The 26,261-nt window shown below is 43.8% G+C and overlaps 2 protein-coding genes across 6 annotated transcripts; one reads left to right on the top strand and one right to left on the bottom strand.

The window, feature by feature from the left end:
• Positions 1–30: 30 nt before the first annotated feature.
• On the bottom strand, positions 31–12,996 carry LOC127006255 (ankycorbin-like). 2 transcript variants are annotated; one of them, XM_050875889.1, is made up of 8 exons: positions 12,549–12,969; positions 9,260–9,450; positions 7,274–7,372; positions 5,452–5,550; positions 4,821–5,092; positions 3,932–4,669; positions 3,259–3,321; positions 31–2,609 (listed from the first exon to the last, which is right to left on the bottom strand). In XM_050875889.1, exons 2-8 carry the CDS (start codon positions 9,411–9,413, stop codon positions 1,848–1,850), a joined length of 2,187 nt encoding a protein of 728 aa, XP_050731846.1. In that variant the 5' UTR covers positions 9,414–9,450; positions 12,549–12,969; the 3' UTR covers positions 31–1,847. The 2 variants fall into 2 exon arrangements, with proteins under 2 accessions (XP_050731846.1, XP_050731847.1); XM_050875890.1 differs by lacking the exon at positions 7,274–7,372 and having other exon boundaries at positions 12,549–12,996.
• Positions 7,870–26,088, top strand: LOC127006256 (uncharacterized). Of its 4 annotated transcripts, none has more exons than XM_050875894.1 (6): positions 7,870–8,053; positions 17,690–17,771; positions 18,655–19,311; positions 20,164–20,394; positions 20,739–20,918; positions 23,320–26,088. In XM_050875894.1, the coding sequence occupies exons 2-6, from the start codon at positions 17,706–17,708 to the stop codon at positions 23,827–23,829; spliced, it is 1,644 nt and encodes a 547-aa protein (XP_050731851.1). In that variant the 5' UTR covers positions 7,870–8,053; positions 17,690–17,705; the 3' UTR covers positions 23,830–26,088. The 4 variants fall into 4 exon arrangements, with proteins under 4 accessions (XP_050731851.1, XP_050731850.1, XP_050731848.1 ...); XM_050875893.1 differs by having other exon boundaries at positions 7,873–8,020; XM_050875891.1 differs by lacking the exon at positions 7,870–8,053 and adding an exon at positions 15,113–15,270.
• The last annotated feature ends 173 nt before the right edge of the window (positions 26,089–26,261 follow it).

The following is a 26,261-nucleotide window of genomic DNA, read 5'->3' as shown; positions in this document are numbered from 1 at the left end:
GCGCAGACTGGTTAGGGAATACATATGAAACGCTGTGAAAGATTTTAAAGAGGCAAGGTTGGGATATTACAGGGTATCAGATATTACACTGAGTCATTCCTCACGGCATTTTTTATTTTTTATTTTTTTTTACAACAAAGGAGGCGGCTCAAGGGCACAGAAAAAAAAACAATAATAAAAAAAAGCCCGACGTACAAGGATATTTACCCAAGTTTTGTTACACATTATGTATAATAACAGGCATACTGTCAACGTGAATAATAGACTATCTATCACAAGGTTCCTGGTAAGTGGCCGCTCTAGCGTGGGAGACAGGGAGGTGAACAAGAGGGGGCGCGGTCGCATACCACGGTGAAAACGTTTGTGTGCATGTGGTTGTGTTCAAACAGAGAGGCATGTTGTAGAAATCAATCAATCAATGGGGGCGTACGCCGGGGGACGCGTCACCTATCCCACACTACGACACAAACTCCAGGAATGGGGGGGGGGAGTCCCCATGCAAGCCTCTTTCTCATGTTGAGTTCCTCCTGGCAGGATCTATCGACCTGCTCAAGCCACGAACTCAGTGAGCGTCCCAGTGACCTCCTCCACTCAAGTTTTATCCGTATAGCCAGAGTTGGCGTTGACGGACTATGCTTCGAATCAGTCTCACGTAGTAGTCGTCGGTTTGACACGGTCATTCCAGCGATATTCCATAATTCTACGTAGACACTAATTACCAGATGCATCAATCCCCTTCTCCAAGTTCCAATTTAATGTTCATGTATCACAGCCACAGAGTAAGACAGGGGGCGCAAGGGACTTGAAGATCCGGAACTTTGTTCATCTACACAGGTATCGACAATGCCATGTACTCGTGCGATATGCCATATACTGAGTAAGTCCATAATAACACCGTGGGACAAGACAATCCGCCGTAAAACTTCCTGGCGAGATTCACCGTTGTTCGGAACTACATAACCAAAGTATGCATTAAATGTTGTACAAAAAAACTGTACATTAACTCAACGAACAATTTTACCATTTTACATTTTACAACGGACAATTTACATCACCTCTTCCCCATTCTTTGACAACACTCAGCTGTCTCATTCTTCTACACTAAACATAAACGATCTATTTCTTGTCTTGCCTGTGACTTAAATATCTCCTCTCGCTAAATTAGCTGCCTAGAGGTTAGGAGTTGTGCATCGCTTTCCCTTCACAGATGCTGTCCATATACAAATGTCTTGTCCGACCTCGTATGGAGTAGGTATCTTTTGGGAAGGGGGGGGGGGGGGAGGTTCACACATATAGTTCCTTTTGACAGAGTGTACTCAAAGCCTCTTCGTCTCATCAACTCCCCTCCTCTTACTGACACTTCTACCTCTTTATCTCCGGCGGTGTTGCCTCTTAATCTGTCTTCTATGGACATTTTCATGCTAATAGCTCTTGTGAACTTGCTTGCTGCGTACCTCCACCCCTCCCGTGGTCCCTCTGCACACGAATTTGACTTATCCCTAATGCTATTGATATCCCTTTTGCAAGAGTTAACCAGCATCTTCATTGTTTCATCCCCTTCGCTGGTATACTTTGGAACGGCCTTCCTATGGCTGTATTTCCTACTGCTTACGACTTGAACTCCGTTGATAGAGATGTACCATGACACTTCTTCATCTGAAATCAACCCATTTTTGGTCTCTCGTTCTATATAATTTACAGGAGCAGGCGGAGGAGCGCCTTGCGAACTTTCTTTTTCTTTCGATTTGTTTTGTTTTTGTCAGTAAACTGCTTCCGCTGCTGAAACAAAGTGTGGATGAGAGGCAAAGAACTCAAGGTTGTTGCTACATTATGATTACAAGTTAATTTTATCTACTATCTCCTGTTGGATTGAGGTAAAAGTACTTTTTAAACTTAAAATCTTGAACCTCTGGAGACGTTGCACACTCCATACTTTCGTATTGCTCTTGAAACTTTCTAATGATGTCACGAAAATGTGTGCAGTGAGCGTAGCTCGCCAGAGTCAGACACAGCGCCCTCACTGACGGCGTGCCCAGCCTCTCATGTCTTAGGGCCTGGAAGCCCTCCGTTGAAGAGTACAAGCAGAGCATATCTTTGTAGGCTTCCCTTTTGGCATCTACGGAATACTGACTTACAGTCTCCTCGTCGGTACCACGACAGAAGTGGCTGAAGAAGATCTTCGGTTTTCCACGCAAGCTAGGACACGACTTGTTCAGGAAGCACCTCCGCACCTCGTCAAGGCTCACGACTTTGTTATCGTAGGTGCAGAACATTTTCGGACCTTCCCCGTGACTCAAGATAAACACAAAGAGACATGACACGGACCCCAGAATGGAGTAGTTGCTCACTTCTCGGAACCACTCTAGCGTGGCTTCGCGTGTGAGATCATAGCGAGAATGAACGTTGTAGCCCATCTTGCGAAACACGTCTTCCAGATTCTTAGTATCACACTCTGACCCATATCTGGTGAGCTCTGGATGGTCGTGAAAGGATTTGTTGTTCAGGATGATGACGATGCCGCGAGGGTTACTGGTGCACGGATATACGTCAGGGCCCTCCTTGAAGGGCCGGACAGCCTCCTGCACATACAGGTCCAAAACAGCAGCCTGCTGCAGATCCAGAGAGAGAGAGGGAGGGAAAAGAAGTGAGATTAATATATCATGCTGAATACGTAAAGGAAGTACTTTATAGACACACACACACACACACACACACACACACACACGGGGCTAAGTCTCTTCGTCTCATCAGCTCCCTTCCTCTTACTGACAGTCATCTACCTCTTAAATTCCGCCGCATTGTTGCATCTCTTTCTACCTCCTATCGATATCTTCACGCTGACTGCTCTTCTGAACTTGCCAACTGCGTGCCCCCCCCACCCACCCACCCCATTCCGCAGCCCCGCTGCACTCGACGTTCTACTCTAGCTCATCCCTATACTGTCCAAACTCCTTATGCAAGAGTTAAGCAGCATCTACATTCCTTCATCTCCGTCACTGGTAAATTCTGGAGCAGCCTTCCTTCGTTTGTATTTCTTCCTGCCTATGACTTGACCTCTTTCAAGAGGAGTATCAAGACACCTCTCCGTCCGAAATTGACCTCTCTTTTGGCCACTCGTTGCTTTTTGCATTTTGGACCAACGTTGATCGGGATTTTTTTTCTTCACTTTCTTTTTGTTGCCCTTGAGTTGTTTCCTGTGCTGTAAAAAAAAAAAAGTGGTAGTGATAGTAGTATCAGTAGTAGTAATAGTAAGATTACCTGATGGTGTGACTCGCCAGGATGATTTTGCTCCCCATGGCCCAGACTGCAGCCGTCTGTTACCTGCAAGACGACCGTTCATTAACCCTTTGGCCGCGGATTTCCTACCAGAAGACCTCACCAAGCTACAGGAATGGATCAAAAAGTGTCTGCTACAATTCAATGAAGAAAAATGTAAAGTCCTGCACCTTGGGAGGGGATATCCAGCACACCGATACACATGGGAAACACTCCACTATCCACCACAGAGGCAGAAAAAGACCTGGGAGTATAATGTTACCAGACTACCAGTGAAGGCGAAATCCGTGCCAATCGCAGCGGACGAGTTAAACATGTCTCCTGAATGCTGACTGAATCTTTAATTATACTGTTGAAAGAAAGTACAAAGAAGAAAAGCTGTAGTCATTACATATATAAAAAAGCAGCCATGTCTAGACTTCGTGTCAGCATCAACATATCGGTGGATTCTTGATATTGCAATATTTTTATGGGTCGTCATTTTCTTATTTCAATTGAGGGAGAGTTCCTGGTAATTTTCTTTTATTTTTTTGTACACATCCATGACTTTAGAATAAACCAATCTTAAATGTATATGAAGCTATTTCATTATAACTCTCTGGGTACTTCATCATCAACACGCATTCATATACTTACTTATATAGACTGTACTTACCTTATTCTCTCTGTTTTTTACTGAATTTCCTTCTTTTGGAAAGGGTAGAGGAGTGGAAATGAAAGCTGTAGGAGACTGCGAAAGATCAGATGATGAGAGAGATGAAGTGCTGCTGCGAGAAGTGACAGTGTCTGTGGAATAAATGACGCTTGAAACTGATGGTGAAGGACGTTCGATGGAAGGGGACGAAGAAGAATCAAGAATTACAGGCGAGGAATTCAAGGAAATGCCATGAAACTCAATTGATCCTACATTGTTTTCTGTGGACTTCATTCTCTGTATGGATGGCTTAAGAGTTTGTCCATCATGTAGCGGCAGAGTAGGTGGGGACTGAGGTGTTTGTACGCCTTGAAAGGAAGTTCTTTGAATCGGGGATGCTTTTAGATGTAAGCGTTGTGGTGGAGGGGACTTTGGAACATGCAAGGATTGGGGTGACTGTAAACTTTGTGTGGGAGTATTTTGTGGAGACAGCGTGGCACAGAGCTTCGCCGCTGTGTCAGGCAGGACGGTGGATATGGTTTTTGGATGAGGCGTATGCGCATAGATGCATGAACCAGGGTCAAAGGTCCTTTGGCCCTGGTATGAACTAGTAGAGGGAGCGGAAGACGAAGAAAGATGTGGAGAGGAAGATGTGAGTAACTTGGGCCGTTGAAGTTTAAAGGACCGCTCCTGGTAGGAGAAAAGCAACTCTGACGTGGACCGCTGCTTCATCCCTTTCTTGTGCTTTATGACACTTCTCTGTTGACATAATTGGAGAGCATTCATTATTTGTCTGTGCCATAACCTTCCTGGCTTTCTTCTGATTTCAAAAAGAGGACTATAAATTGTCTATCAAGGTCACTCCCATACTCGCCTACTCGACGTCACGTCTGTTCCCGCAACGACTGACCTTTTCTGCTTCCGTCAGGTCGTTATAGATGGCGTGATGGTTCTTCAGTTTGGCGCGGTCTGCCGCGCTGTTATTTTCCCCATCCTTCACGGTGAGGGAGACACCGGCTTTTATCAGCCACCTGACAGCCTCCTGATGCCCCATGTCTGCCGCGTAGTGGAGAGGCCTAGCCAAGTTGGAGTCAGGTTCCGCCAGGTTACAGTGGTAGTCCTGCAGCAGCTTGAGTACACCGATATGTCCATTGCATGCCGCCAAATGCACCCCTTGCAAACCTGTTCATAAAATGGTATTGTTACCAGTGATTGGGTTGCAGTCTTATTCATTTGCCGGTGTCAACATCAGCATCTACTATCTTTGCTAAATAACTATTAGCGCCAACTTCGGCACATACTGTCCCTTCATAACTGCCGGCACAAAACATTATATTATCAGGATTATATTGTCAGGATTCGGTACAACTTTGGTATTATGGGGATAATAACTTACGATATCAGGATGTGGGGGATTGGAGGTCCTAAAGCGTTTAAAAATGATAGCGCTAGTCTTGGAAAAATTTAGGTCAGATGTCTACAGACAGAAAAAAGAAAGGAAAAGAATAATATGTAAAGGACAGAAAAACACAATGTAATACCTGCTTTGGTCCGCGTGCTAAGGTTGGCGTTCGCCTTATGCAAGCGTTCCACAATATCCTCAGCTCCAATTTGTGCAGCAATGTGCAGTGGTCGGAACCCTGCCAAAGAATTGTTTGTTTTTACATCAAAGTAATACACTGTTTAGTACTACACATTTACTCTTTTAATAACACCAATATCCTGCCGGGAGCTTTATTGTCAACATTACTCTCACTTTAGCCTTTGCAAATACCAGGAACTTTAAATTTTCTTCACTTAGGCCTAGGCAAACAACAGTAACATGTCAGCTAACCCTACCTACAACACCTGCTCCTCCACTGCTTCCTCCTCCCTCGAGTTGCGGCGCTCCACACCCTCAGGAGTGGACTTCTTCAGCTTCAGGCGGCCCCCACGATTTTCAACCAGTCCAGCCTCCATCTACAGACGGTGTGCTATGTACATCGCCTGACTGAGAACCTGATGAAAGAAGGACTCGATTTTCCTCCTTCATGGCCTCCACAGTTTTCTCCAACTCCTCTATTTTCTTCAAGAGAGAATTTACCAATTCCAATGTACCTCAGCCAGCCACCCCACCGGCCGCGCCTCCACACTCCACCGCACCGCCGTCAGCCACCCTACCGGCCGCGCCTCCACACTCCACCGCTCCTCCGTCAGCCACCCCACCGGCCGCGCCTCCACACTCCACCGCTCCTCCGTCAGCCACCCCACCGGCCGCGCCTCCACACTCCACCGCTCCTCCGTCAGCCACCCCACCGGCCGCGCCTCCACACTCCACCGCTCCTCCGTCAGCCACCCCACCGGCCGCGCCTCCACACTCCACCGCTCCTCCGTCAGCCACCCCACCGGCCGCGCCTCCACACTCCACCGCTCCTCCGTCAGCCACCCCACCGGCCGCGCCTCCACACTCCACCGCTCCTCCGTCAGCCACCCTACCGGCCGCGCCTCCACACTCCACCGCTCCTCCGTCAGCCACCCTACCGGCCGCGCCTCCACACTCCACCGCACCGCCGTCAGCCACCCTACCGGCCGCGCCTCCACACTCCACATGCTCCTCCGTCAGCCACCCCACCGGCCGCGCCTCCACACTCCACATGCTCCTCCGTCAGCCACCCTACCGGCCGCGCCTCCTCACTCCACATGCTCCTCCGTCAGCCACCCTACCGGCCGCGCCTCCACACTCCACATGCTCCTCCGTCAGCCACCCTACCGGCCGCGCCTCCACACTCCACATGCTCCTCCGTCAGCCACCCTACCGGCCGCGCCTCCTCACTCCACATGCTCCTCCGTCAGCCACCCTACCGGCCGCGCCTCCACACTCCACCGCACCGCCGTCAGCCACCCTACCGGCCGCGCCTCCACACTCCACATGCTCCTCCGTCAGCCACCCTACCGGCCGCGCCTCCACACTCCACCGCACCGCCGTCAGCCACCCTACCGGCCGCGCCTCCACACTCCACATGCTCCTCCGTCAGCCACCCTTCCGGCCACGTCTCCACACACCTCACTCTCGCCCCCACCAGACATAGTCAACCCAGAGCTAGCCAGAGCACGTCTGCACACCTTGAAAACCTGAGGTCAACGTCTCTTGATATAATTTCAACCACAGAGTAAATATATTGTGTCGAATACACTACTTATCAGCACGTGATTAAATGATAATACCGAAAATTCAAAGGCGTAGCTGCCCTATCCATCCCGCCACAATAGTTTCACTAATGGTAAAGGATCGCTGCCATTGTCAAAACATGGACATTGTTTTAGACCCAATCGGTGAGACAGACTACAGTGACCCTTGCCCTTTCCTGATTTGCCCTGCCATACCTCTCTGGTCTGCGGCGTCTGGGTCGGCTCCTCTATTCAGAAGCTCATCCACCACGGCCAAGTGACGGTTCAAGGTTGCCAGGTGAAGCGCGTGGCTTCCTGTAAGCAGAAGTTACGTCATTATTATTCTTAAGGACACCTTTGTCGTGAAAAAAGAAAAAAAATCGAAAAATATGTTTTTGCAGGTTCAAAGGCTATTGTATGTGGATTGTCGCATTTTTAAAGGTCCTCGCGGACCTTTAAAAGATTCCTTGCGTCTCGGTTATTTATTTAAAGGTCTGCCTCGTCGCGCCGCCACGCCTCCTCGCCGTTTTTTTTCCCGAATATTCCTAAAAAAAATATGTTTTTTTTTTCTTTTTTTCTAGCTATCCCTTCAATACTAACACTTTCTCTGATGCATAACCTGCGGGAAAATGGAGCCTGCCCCTGCTGGTCCCCGTATTCCCCAACCCCCAGGCTCAGCTGTGTTGACACAGAGAGAAGGAGCGTCCTCCCCGCTTCGACTGGCTTTTTTTTGCATTTTCTATCAAGAATTGAAGATGCGTAGGAGGAAGAGTAAAGTGGCAATGCTCCAAAGTGATAACAGCCTGGAGAGAGAGAGAGATTACAGGCATCAAGAAGCTCAGATGGACTTGTAGCGTCGACGTCTGGTTTCAAGCCTGCAGCCTGTGCACCTGTTGCCTCAGTAGACCAAGAATTTATCGAAGAAGTTCCAGACAGTCAACTCTTGAGAAAAGGGAGGCACTGGTACGAAAGGTCAGAGGCGTGGCCTCACATCAGGTAAGTGATGGCCACACCATAGTTGTATCTTTAAAGACCATTCAAAACGCATTTGGTGCAGCAGAGCCTGTGTGTACCACATGTTTTGGTCTACTTGAACTGGTTGTATCATCATCTTGTGACACAGGTGTTGCAGTGAAGTGTCGTGTCCCTGACAATGTGCAGCTTGATAACGGGGCTCAGGAGTCAGTGGCTGGTACTGTTGCTGCTTTAGTGTTTCACTGTCTTGGGCATGGCTTAGGTTACAGTGGTTATTCTGATCTAGTTTCATATATGAAAATTCACCCTTTGAGCACTACGTCTTTTTATAAAATGAAAGAGAAGACCACAACTGAAATTCTCAAGAAGTACTCTGAAAAGATAGAACAAGTTCAAAGATGTGTTTTCCACCATTACGCAAAACTGGACTCCAGCTCTGATAACACAGGTGTACTGAATGTAGATGTTACATGTGATGGGACTTGGCTCACTATAGGACACAAAAACAACTCTTCGTGAGGAAACTGCTTTCTCGATAACCCCCAGTGCTGAGGTGCGCTGAGCGCCGGCAGAGGCTCACTGGATAAATAACTCTATGGTATTGATTTTTGGGCATCTGTTTAGGGAAGCATTGAAGTACTTTCTTGCTAAAAATCATTGTTGTGGGGTAAAAAGAAACAGACTTATTACTAAATAAATAAACTTATCTTTTTTTTTGGCTCCTGAAAAATTTAGATTTTGCTAACAAAAAAATTAATAGTGCCCTTATTTATGGATGGATCTTTATGAAAAAAACTTTCTTTTCAAAGTCATATTAATAGCAACAAACTGACGATCTATTTTTTTCTTTTTTTTCTTTCCTTTTCTTTTTGCATGATGAATAAAGTTTTTTTTTTAATTAAAGAAAAAAAGTATGACCTATATGGAAAAACCGAGATCGTCACGTTATTGGGAATGGATTGAAATACTAAATGCTGTAAAACCATGATCATTGGTGAAAAAGTAAAAGAGATATATATATATATATATATATATATATATATATATATATATATATATATATATATATATATATATATATATATATATATATATATATATATGTATATATATAAGAAAAAGAAAATACATATAGTAGATAGGCGAAGAAGGTGCCCTTAGAGGCAAATGAGACAATCACACACACACACACACACACGCGCGCGCGCATGTGGAAAGGAATGTTACCATTATCAGAGGGTAGGCGGCTTGGGGCTTCCAGCTGTGAGCCTCGCTGCAGCAAGTCAGTCACTTTCAACAGATGACCGTTGTAGGCTGCCGTGTGTAGCGGTGAGCGTCCGGTGTGACCCCGCTCTTTGTTGGCTAAACTGCGACCCTCCATGCGCCAACTCTCACCCTCGACTCTGTCCGCTTGATATCTTGTGAAAATAGAAGAAAGTTAGTCGACCTGACATGCTTCAGAAGAAAATTCAAGAACATGTGAATCTAAACATTGACGGACGTAATTCAAGGTCTTCCATATTGCCCTGACTGTCTTACTTAATAAGCATACAAATTGATTATCAACTCCATAAAAGACGAATAACAACTTCTAACTTATTTCTGGCTTCAATGAATATGAATTGCTGCTCTTATAATTACTCTTTAGCATGGCACTCTCGCGCCAGTCTAACCATGTAATCATTTAAGCGTAATGTCGTTCATCGAGAGCTTATAGAGAACGGAGTCTAGTGTATTGATACTGTTGGAACTGTTGACGAGGGAATGGCCTGGCCCACTGTGTCCCGTTTTCGTTTTGCATTTTTTTTTAAATTTTATCAATGGGAAAATTTGTCCTTTAGTTGTAGTTTTAACTGATACCTAACAAAAGTCGGTCAGACTTTTTACCGATTTTGTGAAATTTTTTGTAGTGTAAAAACCACTTTCCGAGATATTGGCTCCTACAGATTTTTTTCCATTTCATCCCTGCCTTGCCATTTGTATTTATCTGATTGGCATGAAATTTTCACATATAATTATGTATACCTTGCTGACTTACTGGGTTAACATCCCAATCCGGCCCGCGAAACCCAAGCAAAACAATAATTAAATAAATAAAATAAAATAAAATATAAAAAAAATCCTGCCAAACTGTATCTGATGGAAAAGGTTTTGTAACCCGGCGCTCCTCCGCGAGAGTTGCCGGTCTGTTCTTTTAAAGACAATTTATCCTTTTGGATATTTGGTTGTCCTATTTGATTTAAACGAAATAAAAGGGCAGGCTTCATAGGAGCAGGCTCTATGTAGGCGTACTTCCAGCATGAAGGAAAGGTAGATGTTGATATGCAGAGATGAAAGAGTTTGGCCAGGCAAGATGTCGGTACAGAAGCACAGTTCTTGACAACAGTATGAGACACTCCGTCGGGTTCAGAAGCCTTTTGAGGGCCGAGGTCAGGGAGGGCATAGACGGCATATTAGTGGTTACATGTGTGTGTGTACAATGTGTGTGTGCGTAGATTTATATGCATGTGCACCGGTGTGTGCACATATTGTTACATGTGTGTGTACATGTGTGCACATGGCTGTGTGTATATGTGTGTGTGTGTGTGTGTGTGTGTGTGTGTGTGTGTGTGTGTGTGCATTGCGTTTATTCTTTTCAAGTACGAAATTACAGTACCAAAATATAGAGGAGAGTCATGCTGTCAAGCACATATATATATATATATATATATATATATATATATATATATATATATATATATATATATATATATATATATATATATATATATATATATGTTATTTATATAAATTCGTGTATGTATAATTTACATACTAATATAAGGAAAACTAGTAACAATGTTATCAATAATAATCAACCACCACAACCGCTGCCACCACCATCAACAACACCGCCACCAACACCATCACCACAAAGATCGACATTAACAACAAGAACAACAACGACAACAACAACAACAACAACAACAACAACAACAACAACATTGAAACAATTTTATCTCCAAAATCACATGCTGGCGCAAACATTTGAGAATAAACACGTGTTAATAGCACAAAACCTGTGCTAGATCGGCGTCGCTTGACCCTCTAACAACCCCCCAACAATTTATATTAATTATTATGCAACTAGGGGTCTAAAATGGAAAATGCTGGAAAGTAAAGATGGCGCCACTATAAACACTTGCCTGCGCCACAACGGACTGGGGCCGACCATCAGGCCTGCCCTATGAAGGCCGACCGGCGCCACAGGCCAAGACGTAAAAATAAAAAATAAAAAAAATAAAAAAAACTATGACGCCATGTTGTAGGGTTCATCAGGGCTAACAAATGTTATTATACAATGTCATTTCTACAATGCATAGGTAAGCAATGAAAACAACTTGAAGAGAACAACAACAACAAGATGGACAATCTGTTGATCGGCGATAAAAAATAGCAAGCTTCTAGACAAATAAAAATTGCTGTCCCCGTCAACCACCTCACACAGAGATTAATTATTGATATACTGACATTTAATCAGTTATTTACACAAAAACTGTTCACGATTGAAGGATTACAGTAAAGGATTTAGGTCTTGCTGGTTAGGCTCAGTTATAATGAGTCTTTTTAATACGAGTATTATAAAGTATTTCAGATTTTTTGCGTATCACTAAGATATCGCGATGATAAACTTTTACGATAAAGCTTAAATAAAGATTATTTAGCAATGCTGTATGTGAATCTATAACTTTTTTTGTTAGTTAATAATTTCAATAGTGCAGGCTTTGTTACCGTAAAGAAGTCTGGCCAAAGGTAGAATAAACTCTCTGCTCCTAGAAAAAGGTATACAAGACTTGCTAAAGGGGCTATTTCACTGGGTAAATTTTCCGTGGATCTTCAGTCAAACCACGATTTCCGCTGGCGTGGTTCTCATATTTCCGTGGTTTTCTGACGTGTCCACGATCTTCCAAAGCTACGGTAGATTTCCCCGAAGGACGACGGTATTACTCACCATCATCAACAGCAGCAATAACAAGAAACAAATGAGAACCACGCCAGCGGAAATCATGGTTTGACTGAAGATCCACGGAAAATTTGCCCAGTGTAATAGCCCCTGAAAACGGGGAACATACACCATGGACAGCGTCGCTTCACTCATCCAACACCTCCACTTCCAACGGTCTCCTTAAGTCCCCACTCACTCGTGCTTTTCATCCCAAGATTATCCATTTACGTAAGAGGTGTCTTGCTAAATACATATATCGAAAACATTTATATCATAGGAAGAGGGTAACAGACGATGGAGTGTTGTTTTAGAGTTAATCAGCTGAAGGAAGGAAATAATGTCGGTATATCATGCTAACTTAGATTATATGAGGTTTGACAACATAGAGGTATAAGTAGACTTGGGTAGATTGTTCTCGTGGCGTAAGATAGGCGTGACTACAACCTTCATTTTCCTAAGTATTCGTCACAATAGAAGATCTGCCAGACTTTACACAGCTGTTATATACACCCAATAATTACACACACTCACCTCTCGGCGTCTGCCTTTCCTGTGTATATGAATATGGGAAAAAAAATGAATTATCAATCAGTAATCAAATGCAAACGCTTTCCATGGCACTATCTTGTCTTCAACACTGACAGACTGAGCTGATACATTTTCAAGGCAAGAGACCTCCATATCAGTTTATCTTTGACCATGGTTCTTATCTGACAATAAAAGTTACACCCATTTCAAGTGTCAGTGTTAGATAACCACATTTTGGGTCTTTAAATTAAAAGGATTATTGACGCTCTTGTTACCCCTTTTTATGTTGCTTGTTTATATGCGTCTGATTGCTTTAGGTAACACTGTTCTTTGTAATGGGATATATAGGCATACACTGCTGCCTCGCTGTCAGGGCTGGAGTCACAGTTACTACACTTAACAGTTGCTTGGGAATTGGTGAAATAACAAAACGCCTTACCATAAGTTGTTTCTTAATTGGAGGTGATGTAGATTTGGCCGAGCGGACTCTCTCTCTCTCTCTCTCTCTCCCTAAATTTATTGAGAGTAGTGTGTAAGTATTACTCTCTATTACTCTCTCTCTCTCTCTCTATTTTTTTTTTTTTTTACGTCGCGGCCTATTGCGCCGGTAGGGTTCTTCCCGGTGGGGCCTGATGGTCAACCCAGCCCGTTCTGGCGCAGGCGTGTGTTTATAGTGGCGCCATCTTGTGTTGGTTCATGCTGCCCCCCGGAACTCATCTTTGAGCCTCTCTTTGGAGAGGTTATCTAGAGCCCAGTTGATGGGTGGTCTTCAGGCCAGCATGTGGGTAGTCTTAGGCCACTCGGCGGTGGCTGAAAAACCTCAGCTGTGCGGCGGCCAGGATTCGAACCCGCGTCCCTCCTGGAGCTCATGAACGCGGAGCCGTCACGCTAATCACTCAGCCACCGCCTCCCTATATACATAAATCATGTATATAGAAATGAATCATGTAGACAAAAATAGGCGATTCCTCACGTTCACTAAAACTGTATTTATGTTTAAGTGTGTACAATATGTCTCTAATACTTACACACTACTCTCAATAAATTTAGAGAGAGAGAGAGAGAGAGAGAGAGAGAGAGAGAGAGAGAGAGAGAGAGAGAGAGAGAGAGAGAGAGAGAGAGATAACATGATCTTATATTCATTAGTGTTTTACGTCGCTCGTTAACCTGAAAGTCCCACCCTCTCGACCCACAGTACTCCTGAAGGCATATATCTACCTGTGTTACATACATGTATATTAACTCCGCATGGTTTTACATTTAATATTTTTGACACACCCTTCCTGGACGTGGTACTAAGGGACTATTACACTGGGCAAATTTTCCGTGGATCTTCAGTCAAACCACGATTTCCGCTGGCGTCGTTCTTATATTTCCGTGGTTTTCTGACGTGTCCACGATCTTCCAAAGCTACGGTAGATTTCACTGAAGGACGACGGTATTACTCACCATCATCATCAGCAGCAATAACAAGAAACAAATGAAAACCACGCTAGCAGAAATCGTGGTTTGACTGAAGATCCACGGAAAATTTGCCCAGTCTAATAGCCCCGGCTGACCAGTGCTCCTCACTTTCGACAGTTCAGCGGAGTGGCTCAAGCTGTCTTCGCCATGGACCTTGAAGCCATTAAGGTGTTTCTACAAGCTCGATAAGACATTCAAAACTGCACTTGACATCGTAGTGGAGGCATTGAAATCGAGAATTCAACCAGCAGAAGGGACTATAATTGACTTGATAAAAAGCCTCGAGTACACCCAAACAGAGGTAAGGGACTTGCAAAATGAAGTAAAGGTGCTCAGGAAATTTGACACTGATAACACGGCAACAATCGACATCCTGAAACTACGACATGAAGAATTAGAAAAGAGATCGAATTACCAAGAGGACTCTAATAGAAGGAACAATCTGAGAATCACCGGCATTCAAGAACAATCCGGTGGTGAAACTTGGGAGGATGCCGCCAAAACAGTTCCGAAATTGATTGCGGAGAAACTAAACTTAGCTACCACCGATGAAACTCGAACGAGCACACCAGACTGAACCGCCCACTCACCGTTGCCAGATTGTCTCACTCAGCCTCTTATATTTACCGACTTCCGACCCCAAAACTGTCTCGTGGACCCCAATAAGGAGATTCTCTTATAATTATCGTTAAAATAGTTAATTCCTGATGTTTCTTGGCAAGAGTTAGGCGTCAGAAACCGATAAATACTATGCTCTGAGTACGACAATCTGGCAACGGTGCGTCCACTCCTTTGCGACCACGAACACTCGTTGGGAGATTCGAGAGGTTCGGCGACCGTGAGGCAGCGATTAGGAACGCCAGGAAACTTTAAGGAACTGGTATTCATATTAATTAATGAAGACCTGTGTTTGGCTTCACAAGAACTCAAAACGAGCCAGCTCCCATTAATGAAGAAGGCCCGTGAAGAGGAGAAAATCTGCTTCTTCCGATATACCAAGTTGATTATTAAAGAAAAATCAAGTCAACGATCTGCCAGTGATGACGCTTCGAAGAGTGGTGCTGGTGGTGACGTCACGGTGAAAGGTGGTCGGCCGAGGTCGCCTGGTGCTGAGGGTGATGTCGACGGCGTGCCATCGGGGAGGACGCACGGAGCAGTGGCTGGGGCTGGTGCCACTGGGGGGACAGTTGATGCTGCTGCAGTGGCTTCGTCTTCTGCTGCTCCTTCTACTGCTGGTGCCACGGCCTTGTCTTCTGCTGAGGTCGGTGCTGTGGCCTCGTCTCCTCGTGATGGTGGCAGGTCCCCCAAGATCGTTGAGGGCAGGGGATAGGCATAACTTGAAAAGAGGCATAACTCGAAAGGTATACATTTGCGACTGAAATGAGGTACAAAATCATGCAATTCACTACATCTATCACCAGAAAAACATGAACCACGCGAGAAAATCGTTGGTTGGGTGAAACCGTAAATTGTCCGAACTACCATTTGTTGCATTAAGCGATGAATTATTGAATACTGTTTTAAATACCCCGGCTTCTCCTTTTTTTCAATTTCCGACACTTATGAACATACGCTCCATTCCAAAGAATCTTCAGTATTTTCAGGATATGATTATAGATAATTTTTCTGGTTGTTAATTAATGGCTGTTCTAGACAATACTGGATGTTGAGAATATTATATTAAGTGACTCTGCATCAGGGAGTTGAGAAGCAATAAAATGAACCTGAGAAGAAAAACTTGTTCAACGACATCGCGGAAGGGAGGCACGCAGTTAGTAAATTTTAAAAAAAAACAACATGAAAACAAAAAAGAAAACCTACGAAGCTGCGTTGCTGGGAATTTCAGGGTATCTGGACACCTCTCCTCCCGAAATTGACCTCTCTTTCGGCCACCTCTTTAGATTCTTTTTGTGAGCAGCGAGTAGCGGGCTTTTTTTTTTTAATTATTGTCCACTTTTTTGTGCCCTTCAGCTGCCTCCTTTGTTGTAAAAAAAAAAAATTATGGAAATGACGTGAGAGGCCGCTGATTGCCTGATAAACTGATAATAATGTTAGTTATCCTGCACCGATAAACTGATACGGTCAACTAGAAGAGATAGTGTGTCTTGAAAGCGCTCATGTGATTCGTAACTTGAGATTCAGGGAGAGACTACGTCGTTTAAGGCTGAACACTGGGAACTGAAACCTGGCACGTAGCAAGTAACTGGATCAAGGAATAAAACGATTCGACTCGGAAGTGTGACGAGTGAAAATTGATCGCTACTTTATCCATCAGAAAAGCAAAGAGTCGCCTTCAGGGTAAGATACTTCTCCTTCTGTTTATTTGCTTGCTTTTTTTCAGTGCTCCCTTGAACTAGATACTTCCTGCAGATACTCCTCAATATTCGCCTAGATATCCTTCATGTGCAATTACCTGCGTTGTCTGCAAAAGTAATACCTCTCTCATGAATGGAATCGTATTAATAGTTAGATTTTGCACACACACACACACACACACACACACACACACACACACACACACACACACACACACACACACACACACCTGAAGAGTGCAAAACTTTAAAGTTGGACAAATACAGATACGGAGACGGGACCACACGGGCGTAACCCCAGGCCCTTTAAAGGTACAACTAGGTAAATACACACACACACACACACACACACACACACACACACACACACACACACACACCGTGGCGCAACTGGTTAGAGCGCTACGCTGCCAGGCTTCACGGTCTGACAGGGCGGCTGTTCGAGCCCGCTCAGGCCTGATTCTTTCCGTTGACTAGGAGCAAGGGGGATGGGGTGTGCGGTGTGTGAGGTCCAGGCAGTACCCAGAGATCGACGATAAAGAGCACTTGCTCATGTCGGGAGGGTGCCTGCTGAACACGTGATCAGGCCGTGGTGGTGGTGATTGCACACACACACACACACACATACACACACACACACACACACACACACATAAAAAAATAGTGCAATGAATATATTGTACTCAAGTGTAGATAGTTATGTATTGCTCAAATAGACTGCAACACCTCCACCTTATGCAGTATTATTGGTAAAGCACTTGCAATATCCGTCAACGGTACAGAGCACACGGCTGGCATGGTTGAGGCCTGTTTCACAGAACCCTAAGACACTGTGTTCCATATTAGCTTCACTGACACATTGTTCAACACATCCGTCAAGATGGAGTGGTAAACTATTAATAAATAAATAAATGAAATATTTATACAAGGGAATAAGAAATGTGCACGAGTATCATTGCAGAAATAGTGAATAGTTTGGTTCACTTAAGTTACATTCAATAGATAGGTTGCTGTTTTTATCAACATTATATTTGTATGGATTACGTATCAGATTATGTATTAATGTAATGAAAATTTTTCATATTCTCACTGAAATGAGAGGCAAGGTCTATGTTGTTTAGGTCTGCAAAAGGTAAGAGATTCCGATCCATATTGCCATGGGAAAATGATGAGAAAAAGTGTTCTGTTTTATCAACAAAGAAAAATACTTGTGCTTTGAGCGTGTGGTTCTTGTATGCCGGTCTCATTCTGGGACGGGCCAGAGAGAGAGAGAGAGAGAGAGAGAGAGAGAGAGAGAGAGAGAGAGAGAGAGAGAGAATTTCAGATAAAACATTTCAATTTAGTAATTTTCTCACATCCTCACAGGCTAACTCAAGTCGTCATGAACTCTGCTTTTTTGAGGAACAGGGCGGCGGCTCAAAGCAGGGCGAGGGAAGGTAACTCCATGGTAAGTCTTGTCTGTTAAGGAATGGAAATGACAGTCATTGTGCCCAGAACTGACTGGTAGTGGTATTATGGCGCACGAGATATTCCGCGCTAGAGTTAGCGGATTAGACAAACTTTATTTATATAGTTTTTCGCTTCCTTTTTTTTTTCACACATGGAGCAATGAGCTGGGGACATGCATAACATCGTTACTGTGTTGAGAGGAAGAAAAAAAAATGTCATACTTCAGCCTCAAGAAATTATAGTCACGAAAAAAGCCCTTTCCCATGTGACTGGTTTTCCGTGTTTTTTTTTTTTCAGTAGCTGTCTGGGTAGAGTGCTAAAACTGGTTAGTATTTACGAATCACGGACGTAATGCACTATTTGTCTAACTAACACAGAGGGCGGACGGCCGCGCAGGGCTTAATTAAATGACTCCAGCCCTGCTACAGCCCGGCCGGCTGGCGCTGCGCCAATCCTGGAAAAGTGTTTTACTCTGTAATTAATTTATCAAATCTGCTAGTATTCTGTGTTAGAAAATGATAGAAAAAAATGAAAAAAATACTGAATGAAATATAAAAGTATAATATTTATTTGTATTAAATGAATTATATGAATTAATCACTGATCTGCCTGGCAGCTGAGACGGAGGGCTGCAGCCATACCCTTTCTTTTGAGGTGCAGAAGTTTTGCAGACTTTTCTTTCCGGGTTTTTTGTTTGTTTATTTGTTTGCCCTTGACCGTTTCCTCTTGCTTGAAAAAATATATAATTAAACTGACATGATTAATGGAACAAGACACATCTAACAACATTTACTTTAAGTATTGCATCTTGGAACTGGGTGAGTTGAAACGATCGTCCTTCTAGTTTCAAACATTTCTTTGATGCTGCTCCTTTGTTTCAGGGCTACAGCCCAGAAGACTGTGATGTGTGCCTGAATGCATTCGACAACTCTGTGCAAAGGCCGCGCACTCTACCCTGCGGCCACACATTCTGTGGACTTTGCATAAATACACTGAGTCGAGGGGGCCAAATCACATGTCCTTCCTGCCGCGCCAGACACACTGTTCCCATGGGAGGGCAGTTTCCCATCAATTATACGCTTGAGTCTGTGGTAAAGACGCAGAGAAACGTCCAAGGCACGGCTGGTATAAGCGGCAAAACACGCTCTTTACTGAGGGACCAAGAGACTAAGATCATGGCTGCCATCGGTACCTGTCAGAATGTACACTCGCAGCTTAACCAGTATGAGATGGGTTTGGAGGGCTGGGGCAGCACGCAACAAATATTAGAAGGAAAGTTTCAGAAAGTGATGGACCAAAACAGAACGGCCAAAGACCTTGTGCAGCACGAGAAGTTCAGGACGTCAATCAAGAGGGAGGAGGTAAAGGAGATGGAGAAAGAGCTGCGTGCCGCCCTGCAAACCCTAAAGACCGTCTCCACTGAGCAGGAGGCTGGCACGGCCTTTCTTGACGGCACTCGATGCGTGGAGGAGGCACAGGTGAACGCGGAGGAATGCATGGGAGTGCTTTCCGATGAGAGTGCCACTGTGACAAAGGAGGTGAGTCGCTTAATTCTTTCATCAACAGGAGAAAATAATAGTTATCCAAATATACATAGAATAGCATCAGAATGAATAGAATAGTGCCTGAATAGATAAAAATAGAAACCACTGTTAGCAGGTGTTCTCACATTCCCAGTTTGAAAACAATTGAGTGAATCACAATTGGTAAAGGAATATCACGGCGGCTGTGATTGGTCTCTTCATTTTTTGGAAATTAATTAAATTGGAATATAAAGTACCTAAACGCTATGATAAAATAGGTAGGATACAAAAAAAATTAAAAACATTATTGCATCATAATGATTTCTGCCAAATGAGACATTGATATTCGAGAGAGAGAGAGAGAGAGAGAGAGAGAGAGAGAGAGAGAGAGAGAGAGAGAGAGAGAGAGAGAGAGAGAGAGAGAGAGAGAGAGAGAGAGAGAGAGAGAGAGAGAGAGAGAGAGAGAGAGAGAGAGAGAGAGAGAGAGAGAGAGAGAGAGAGAGAGAGAGAGAGAGAGAGAGAGAGAGAGAGAGTCCGTATTTTAGTTTGCAGACAAGCACTGGTAACTTCGTTTATAGTTGTTTCATAAGTTTTACGACAGTGAGCGCAGCTTTTAAGGAAAACTGGATTAACGGTCTTCATTAAATCATCAATTCAGAAGTTAGTAAAAAGAAAGGACAACTCAGTTTTGCCTCTGAAGTTTATCTTATGTTTAGATAAAAGCAGGAGGTTAAATGATCTAGGAAATTGCAATACAAATTATTCATAGTCTTTCCCCAATCTACTATTAGCTTTCTTGCGCATGAACACTCTTCACGTCTGTCTATATATCTTCGTCTCAGATTTTAGCCGTTGGTGTTGTTTCAGATAATGGACGTATCGTCGGAAGCTCTGGATTCCGTTCAGACTCTGGAGGTGGTCTTTGAGGCCGTGCTGAATAAGGCGGGGCCCGTTGATCGCAATCGTCAAGGAGCCTGTACGTTTAATCCACGTGGCCATCCATCAAGGGCTCGGAATGCCCGGCCTGCCCCGAAATCCTCCCTCTCGAACAGACTGCAGGGGTTGCATGTACATCCACAGCCTGCAGCACACTTGAAGGTGAGTCACATAACGCGCCGCTAGTGACCTTGCTCTCCCTTACCAAGAGGTGTCTTTTAAGATATATTCGGATACAAAAGAAAGAAATTATTTCCAGAGTAGGATTTTTTTCCTCTTGTTTATTCTATTTTTTTCCTACTTCGTTTTATTTTAAAGGAGGCAGAGCAAGGGCCGGATAAAAGAGAAAGTATATATAGTCTCAAAAAAGCTGCTTCGTAAATATTCGTGAAAGACAATGGGGCTTATCAAATAATTCGAAAGGTGTCTGCATGTTCCACTCTTGAGAAATTCCTACGATTTAGAAAGAAGGAAAAATCAAAATACTGATACTTTTTCCCTTGCAGGTGGAAGACGTGTGCAGTCTGAGGCAACCCACACGGAGTCTCCTGGAGGCTGGCCGAGTGTTTGCCGTTCACCAAGTGAAAGGACAGTGGCAGTGTGCAAGTATCACACTTTCCGGGTGCAGCGTCTACCTCCACGCCTTGCAGGACCAGACTCTGCCCGCTGGGGCTTCCACGCTGCAGGTGCGTTCCAGACTTTTAATTTGCATGTCCAGACCAATGATGGGTGGTTGATGAGGGAGGGAGGCATGATACACACCAGGGAGTCTGAGAGAAGCCACCCACGATGTAATATGATAGACAGTATCTCATCTATCTTCCTGCGGTAACCTCATGACCTGAAGTTTTTTTTCATAATTTCTTTAAGAGAAACCAGTATGTTGATAAAGAACAGTAACAAACTCTCCATTGATAAGTCCAGAACACGAAAAAATTTCACGGTTCCTATGATAATTTAAGCCAACACTGGAACACACCTCTCAACCAGCACGCCCCGCCCTTCAGTCTCAACTATTCACAACAGTTCTCTTTTTTGAGCGTTTGTAGGGCTGGCACTTCGAACCATAAGCATGAAGATTGCTGGGATGAATTTTAAAGTGACGGACTGACAGGCTTCGGCCTCCGGGCACATGTTTCCCAAGTCCGTACGTGTACATGGTGGTATGTGGTACTCCGTGCTGGGCTTTCCACAGCCAATCTCCAAACTCGTGGCGTCACATGTGGGTGGAGCTTAAGCAAAGCTCAGCAACATAGATGATACCATTTTCCACCCACTGATAGCTCTAAAGCTAGTTAAAAATATATTTACAAGGGAGAAATAACGAAAGGAGAAAGAGATGTCTCATGGAACAGGAGGAGAATAAAGAAAATAATAGCAGTTTATTCTAACGAGGTCTCCTAAGCTCGGCCCACAGGTGACGGGACGAAATGAGAGCGAAACAAACTTCGCCACGGGTACCAACCAAGTAAACGCATCAATGTAAATTTTCTGTCATATAGTGTATGTCACTGTATCAAGCACCGTTTACGTAAGTATTTGCCACACAATGTTTTCCATTATAGAAATGTCCTAAAATGTATAAACGTTTCAGTTTTCAACGTTTGTTTGATTTGCAGTAGTACCAACACTACACGGAAAGATAGCTTGGAAGGGGGAAGATAAACTAGCGCTTGATAATACCTCTTAACGGAAACACACTCTAAGCGACGCTTCGACGAAGAGGGAAGAGCTTGACTGATGACACCGCCGTTAGCTTTTCCAGCGCGGCGATTGGCTGCCAGTGCATGAGGGGGTGTGGCCGTCTGTAATATCCTGATGAAACAGACAATAGTTGGGTTGTCTTTTAGCATTGTCAACCTCATAGTGCCCCGTCTCTTGAAACTATCTTATCATTGTTTTTTTTATTGTTTTATTTAAAAATGTAAGTGTTATAGCATACCCGACTTATTTTTGTTCTGTATTCCACTGATTTGTCTGTTCATGGTTCTATATGTAGAGTGTATACGTGTGAGTGTGCATATGAATATGAACCTGTACGCATAGCTGGGCACGATAACAAAAACCTTATTCCCGATACCCGATAACTGATAATGAAAAACCTTATCGGTGATAACCGATATTCGTTAACTGGAGACACAAAAATAGGCGATAACCGATAACCGATACCCGATATAAATCCACAATTCCGATACTAGCTAGCGATAAGTCCGATAGGCGAAAACGATACTATATTGATATTTCAAATAAAAAAAACATAGATGAATTCAAATTTTCATTATCTATATTTTTGAAAACTTACAAAACCTGAAAACCACACGTTGAACGTACATATGAACGGTAATACTAGAAACGCCTGAACCGGTGTTGTGTTATTTGTCGTCCCCACCGTCAAAAGCTGGCGCTTTTGTTTACAAACACTGGTCTCTCGTGAACTGGCCCATCACTACTTATTCAGTTATTCTTACTTATCACCATTAACACTTTAACAGTCACTTCAGTAAAGAAGCACTGAAGCACTGGGAGCCAGAACACTGGCACTCACTCCGGCACTCGAGACCCAGCTGAGAGGCCACGCGCCACGCCGCCACGTGATAACACAAGCCGCTGCTCTCTGTTTGGGCTCTTTACAACGGGATCACAAATTTCAGGCAGTGAATAATCATTTTCTGGGTAAAGTTGAATGATGTTTCTCTCTGATATAGTGGTTTTTGAGTCTAACAAAAAAAGTGACCTAGTGTTTTAACGTTGTGATCCAAGTATGAAATCTCTTCACCGAAGATATTTCATACCCCGAAGTATTTTTCATACAACACCGGGCGCCTGGGCCACGCATGCGCAGTAGGGATTAGACAACGGTTTTTTTTCTGAGAGGCGGAAAAAAGTAGCGATTATCGCTAGTTTGGTTACAAAAGTAACGAAGATACCGATATTTATATAAATAAGTAGCGGATGACCGATAACCCGATTTTGTTATCAGCGATAAAGTATTGCGATAACTTATCGCGATAACGCCCAGCTATGCCTGTATGTATTATTGTATTTGCTTGTCTATCCGCCTCGTCTAATGCACTTTTCTCCGCACAGATGAGCGAGGTTCTGCCGTTTCTTCCCCCGTGCCTGGTATTCCTGGAGCTGACTTGGCCTGGCAGCGCGCCACGCCAGGTCCGCATCCGGTTTTCCAAAGATAGTCCCCGTGCCAGACAGTTCGTGCTTCTGTGTACAGGGCAGTGGGGTCCCTCATACGTGGGTACCAAGTTATGGGCAGTGGAGGACAAAGGGCGCTCAACGGAGAGGGTGAAAGGCGGGGATTATGAGAGCAATAATGGGCAAGGTGGAGCCTCTCTTCTCCCTGGCCCCGACGAGGGTGACTACCAGAATGCAGTTCGAGCTGGCTCTGTGTGGGCATGTGGGTGGAATGACGCCGCCCGCAGTGCTCAGTTCGCCATCAGCACGAAGGACCGTACGGATCGCTGCACGTGGACCGGGGTCTTCGGCGAGGTGGTGCATGGCCTGGATGTCATTGCTGCTGCGGCCCGCCACCAAAATATCCAGGAGGTGACTGTGGTGGACTGCGGTGTGGTTTTGAAAGAGTAGCTGCACAACGTTGCCAGATTGTCGTACTCAGCCTCCTCTGTTTGCCGATTTCCGCCCTAAAAACTGTCTTCTCCACACCCAAAACTGGCTTCATATAAAATTATCGATAAAATGGCTAATTGCCGGTGTTTCTTGGCAACATTTATGGGCCAGAAACCGGTAAATACGCGGCTCTGAGTACGATAATCTGGCAAAACGGGGGAGTAGCATCGTGTATCCTGAAAACCATCACCATCCTTTCCTTAACCCAGACTGATTGATTGATTGATAGTTTATTGTTGCAAGTAAACGACAAAGAAGGGAGGAGCATGCCATCCCAACCCCCAGGCAGTACAGAGTGATGATGATCTATAATATGACTTATTTACCAAGTTGATTATTTTTGCTTTATTAGTCCATCATCGTTGTGGTTGGACGTGTGTTCCTGTGGGCTCTTGTCCCGTGTTTGTTGTCCATGGCGTACTTGACTTTTATTTCCAGGGATCTAACTTAATATCAGAGAGAGGAGCTGCGGAGAAAGAGCTGCTGGTCGAACTGATATGGGTTCTTTGCCCAGTCAGGGAACCCGATTAGGTAGTGGCTCAGGCCTTGCTTCTGTTTCTGTGTCCTCTGAGCCTAACCCTCTTGTCCGTCCTAGTACTGTTTGCCCTAAAAAAAAAATTAAAAAAAAAAAAAACGATCATAAGACCTTTCCGGTTCCAAGCGTACTGATGTTAGCGTCCCTGTACAAAAATTCTTCTTTACTCTTGTTCTTTTGCATTGGAATTGTTTGGTGCATGAAGTTAGTATGCTAGTGGATTTATTGTCTGGCTGTAATGTAGCGTTATGTGGTGTGCGTGAGACTTGACTATATTCTGATATCGGTGACTCTGTTGTTAGAATAGCTATTTACATTTTTTTTTTTTTTTTTTTTAGAAATGACTCTCCTTCTAATCTAAGAAAACATGGTGTTGGGGTTTATATTAGGGGTGACATTAAGGTTGGCAGAACCTATAATGACCGTCCCAACATGGGTTGGGTGTGTTTGCCTGATTTTGGTGTCACTGTTTTGGTTGTTTACAAACCTCCAAGTAATTCGTTGGAGGACAATATAACTTTCATCTCCTACTTTGAATCTGTTTTTTGAGGATAAAGAACTTATTCAGGCTGGTGATTTTAACCTGCCCTCCATTGATTGGTCCACTGATGTTCCTGTTGGTATGTCTTTGCTTGAAGAGCAATTTCTTGATTTGTTTAGCTCTTTAGGTCTTGTACAGTGGGTCAAGCAGGCTACTTATCTTCGATCTAACAATATATTGGACTTGATTTTTACCACTGAAAATGATAGAATATCAAATGTTAATTTGATTGACCCCTTTTCTGGCTGTGACCATTTTCCCAGTATTATTTGACTATCTATTTTGTCCTCCGTGGTCTAGTGGTCAGCGCGTCTGGCTACTATTACTACTACCCCTCACGTGATCGTAAGCCACACTCACGTCCACGCAGCGCCTTCACCGCAATTCTCGAAGCGCCACGCACGTCATCGTAAGTTACTAAGTTGCGATACGTAAGTCACGTGAGGGTCGGGTGTCGTCGTCAGTTGCTTTCACTTTATCAGTATGGTGTTAGACCCGGCAGGTCAGTGTCTGAGCAATTACTATACACTTATGACTATATTACTGATCACTATGATCGAGGGTTTTCAGTGGATGTTATATTTTTTTTTAACTTTAAGAAGGCTTTTGATATTGTGAACCATAGACTGTAACTTAGGATGCTAGCTAGCACTGAAGTTGAAGGCTGTTTTCTGGGGCGGCCGAGTGATTACTTGACTGGCAGGAATATGACTGTGGTCGTGCATGGCTGTGAAAGTTTTAAAGTTGAGGTTAATTGGTGGCGGTGTTCCACAAGGTTCAGTGGTTGGTCCCTTGCTATTTCTTATCTATATCAATCATGTTGTTTCTGGTTTAAGGTGGATGTCTGTCCCCATTGAACCACATATTAAAGTAGTAGCTGTAGGCTTCTTAGAAAGTTACAATAGGCAGTTTTACTTATTATATCCTTAAAATATAACCTTTATTCGATAAAATGGTCAACTAGATTTTTTTTTATTATAATTAACATTTTTTTATTATTATTATAAAAAAGGTGACTTTAAAAAAAAATAGAATGCTGAATTTCAGATTCTACTTAAGAAGTTGTTAGAAGAAAGGCTGAATATGAAGCCAAAGAATTATTGAAAAGCATGATGAAGAAATAATAAAGATATTGATTGTATCTCCTCATATTTTGATTTTTCCGGGAAACGAGCCAAATAAATTCATTTATATTACTCCATATCTAGAGTTTTATGCCACACACACACACACACACACATATATATATATATATATATATATATATATATATATATATATATATATATATATATATATATATATATATATATA

This window comes from Eriocheir sinensis, chromosome 32 (assembly GCF_024679095.1).
Source record: "Eriocheir sinensis breed Jianghai 21 chromosome 32, ASM2467909v1, whole genome shotgun sequence".
Taxonomy (NCBI): domain Eukaryota; kingdom Metazoa; phylum Arthropoda; class Malacostraca; order Decapoda; family Varunidae; genus Eriocheir; species Eriocheir sinensis.
The sequence above is the reverse complement of the archived record's forward strand: the minus strand, read 5'-3'. Positions and strand labels throughout refer to the sequence as shown.

Coding starts and splice junctions, on each gene's coding strand:
- LOC127006256 (XM_050875891.1), top strand. CDS start 15,128: ATGTCGACGGCGTGCCATCGGGGAGGACGCACGGAGCAGTGGCTGGGG. Junction 15,271..17,689: donor CGGCCTTGTCTTCTGCTGAG/GTCGGTGCTGTG, acceptor ACATCCTCACAG/GCTAACTCAAGTCGTCATGA. Junction 20,919..23,319: donor CTGGGGCTTCCACGCTGCAG/GTGCGTTCCAGA, acceptor TTCTCCGCACAG/ATGAGCGAGGTTCTGCCGTT.
- LOC127006255 (XM_050875889.1), bottom strand. CDS start 9,413: ATGGAGGGTCGCAGTTTAGCCAACAAAGAGCGGGGTCACACCGGACGC. Junction 7,373..9,259: donor CCGCCTACCCTCTGATAATG/GTAACATTCCTT, acceptor TTCTGCTTACAG/GAAGCCACGCGCTTCACCTG. Junction 4,670..4,820: donor ACCTGACGGAAGCAGAAAAG/GTCAGTCGTTGC, acceptor TTATGTCAACAG/AGAAGTGTCATAAAGCACAA.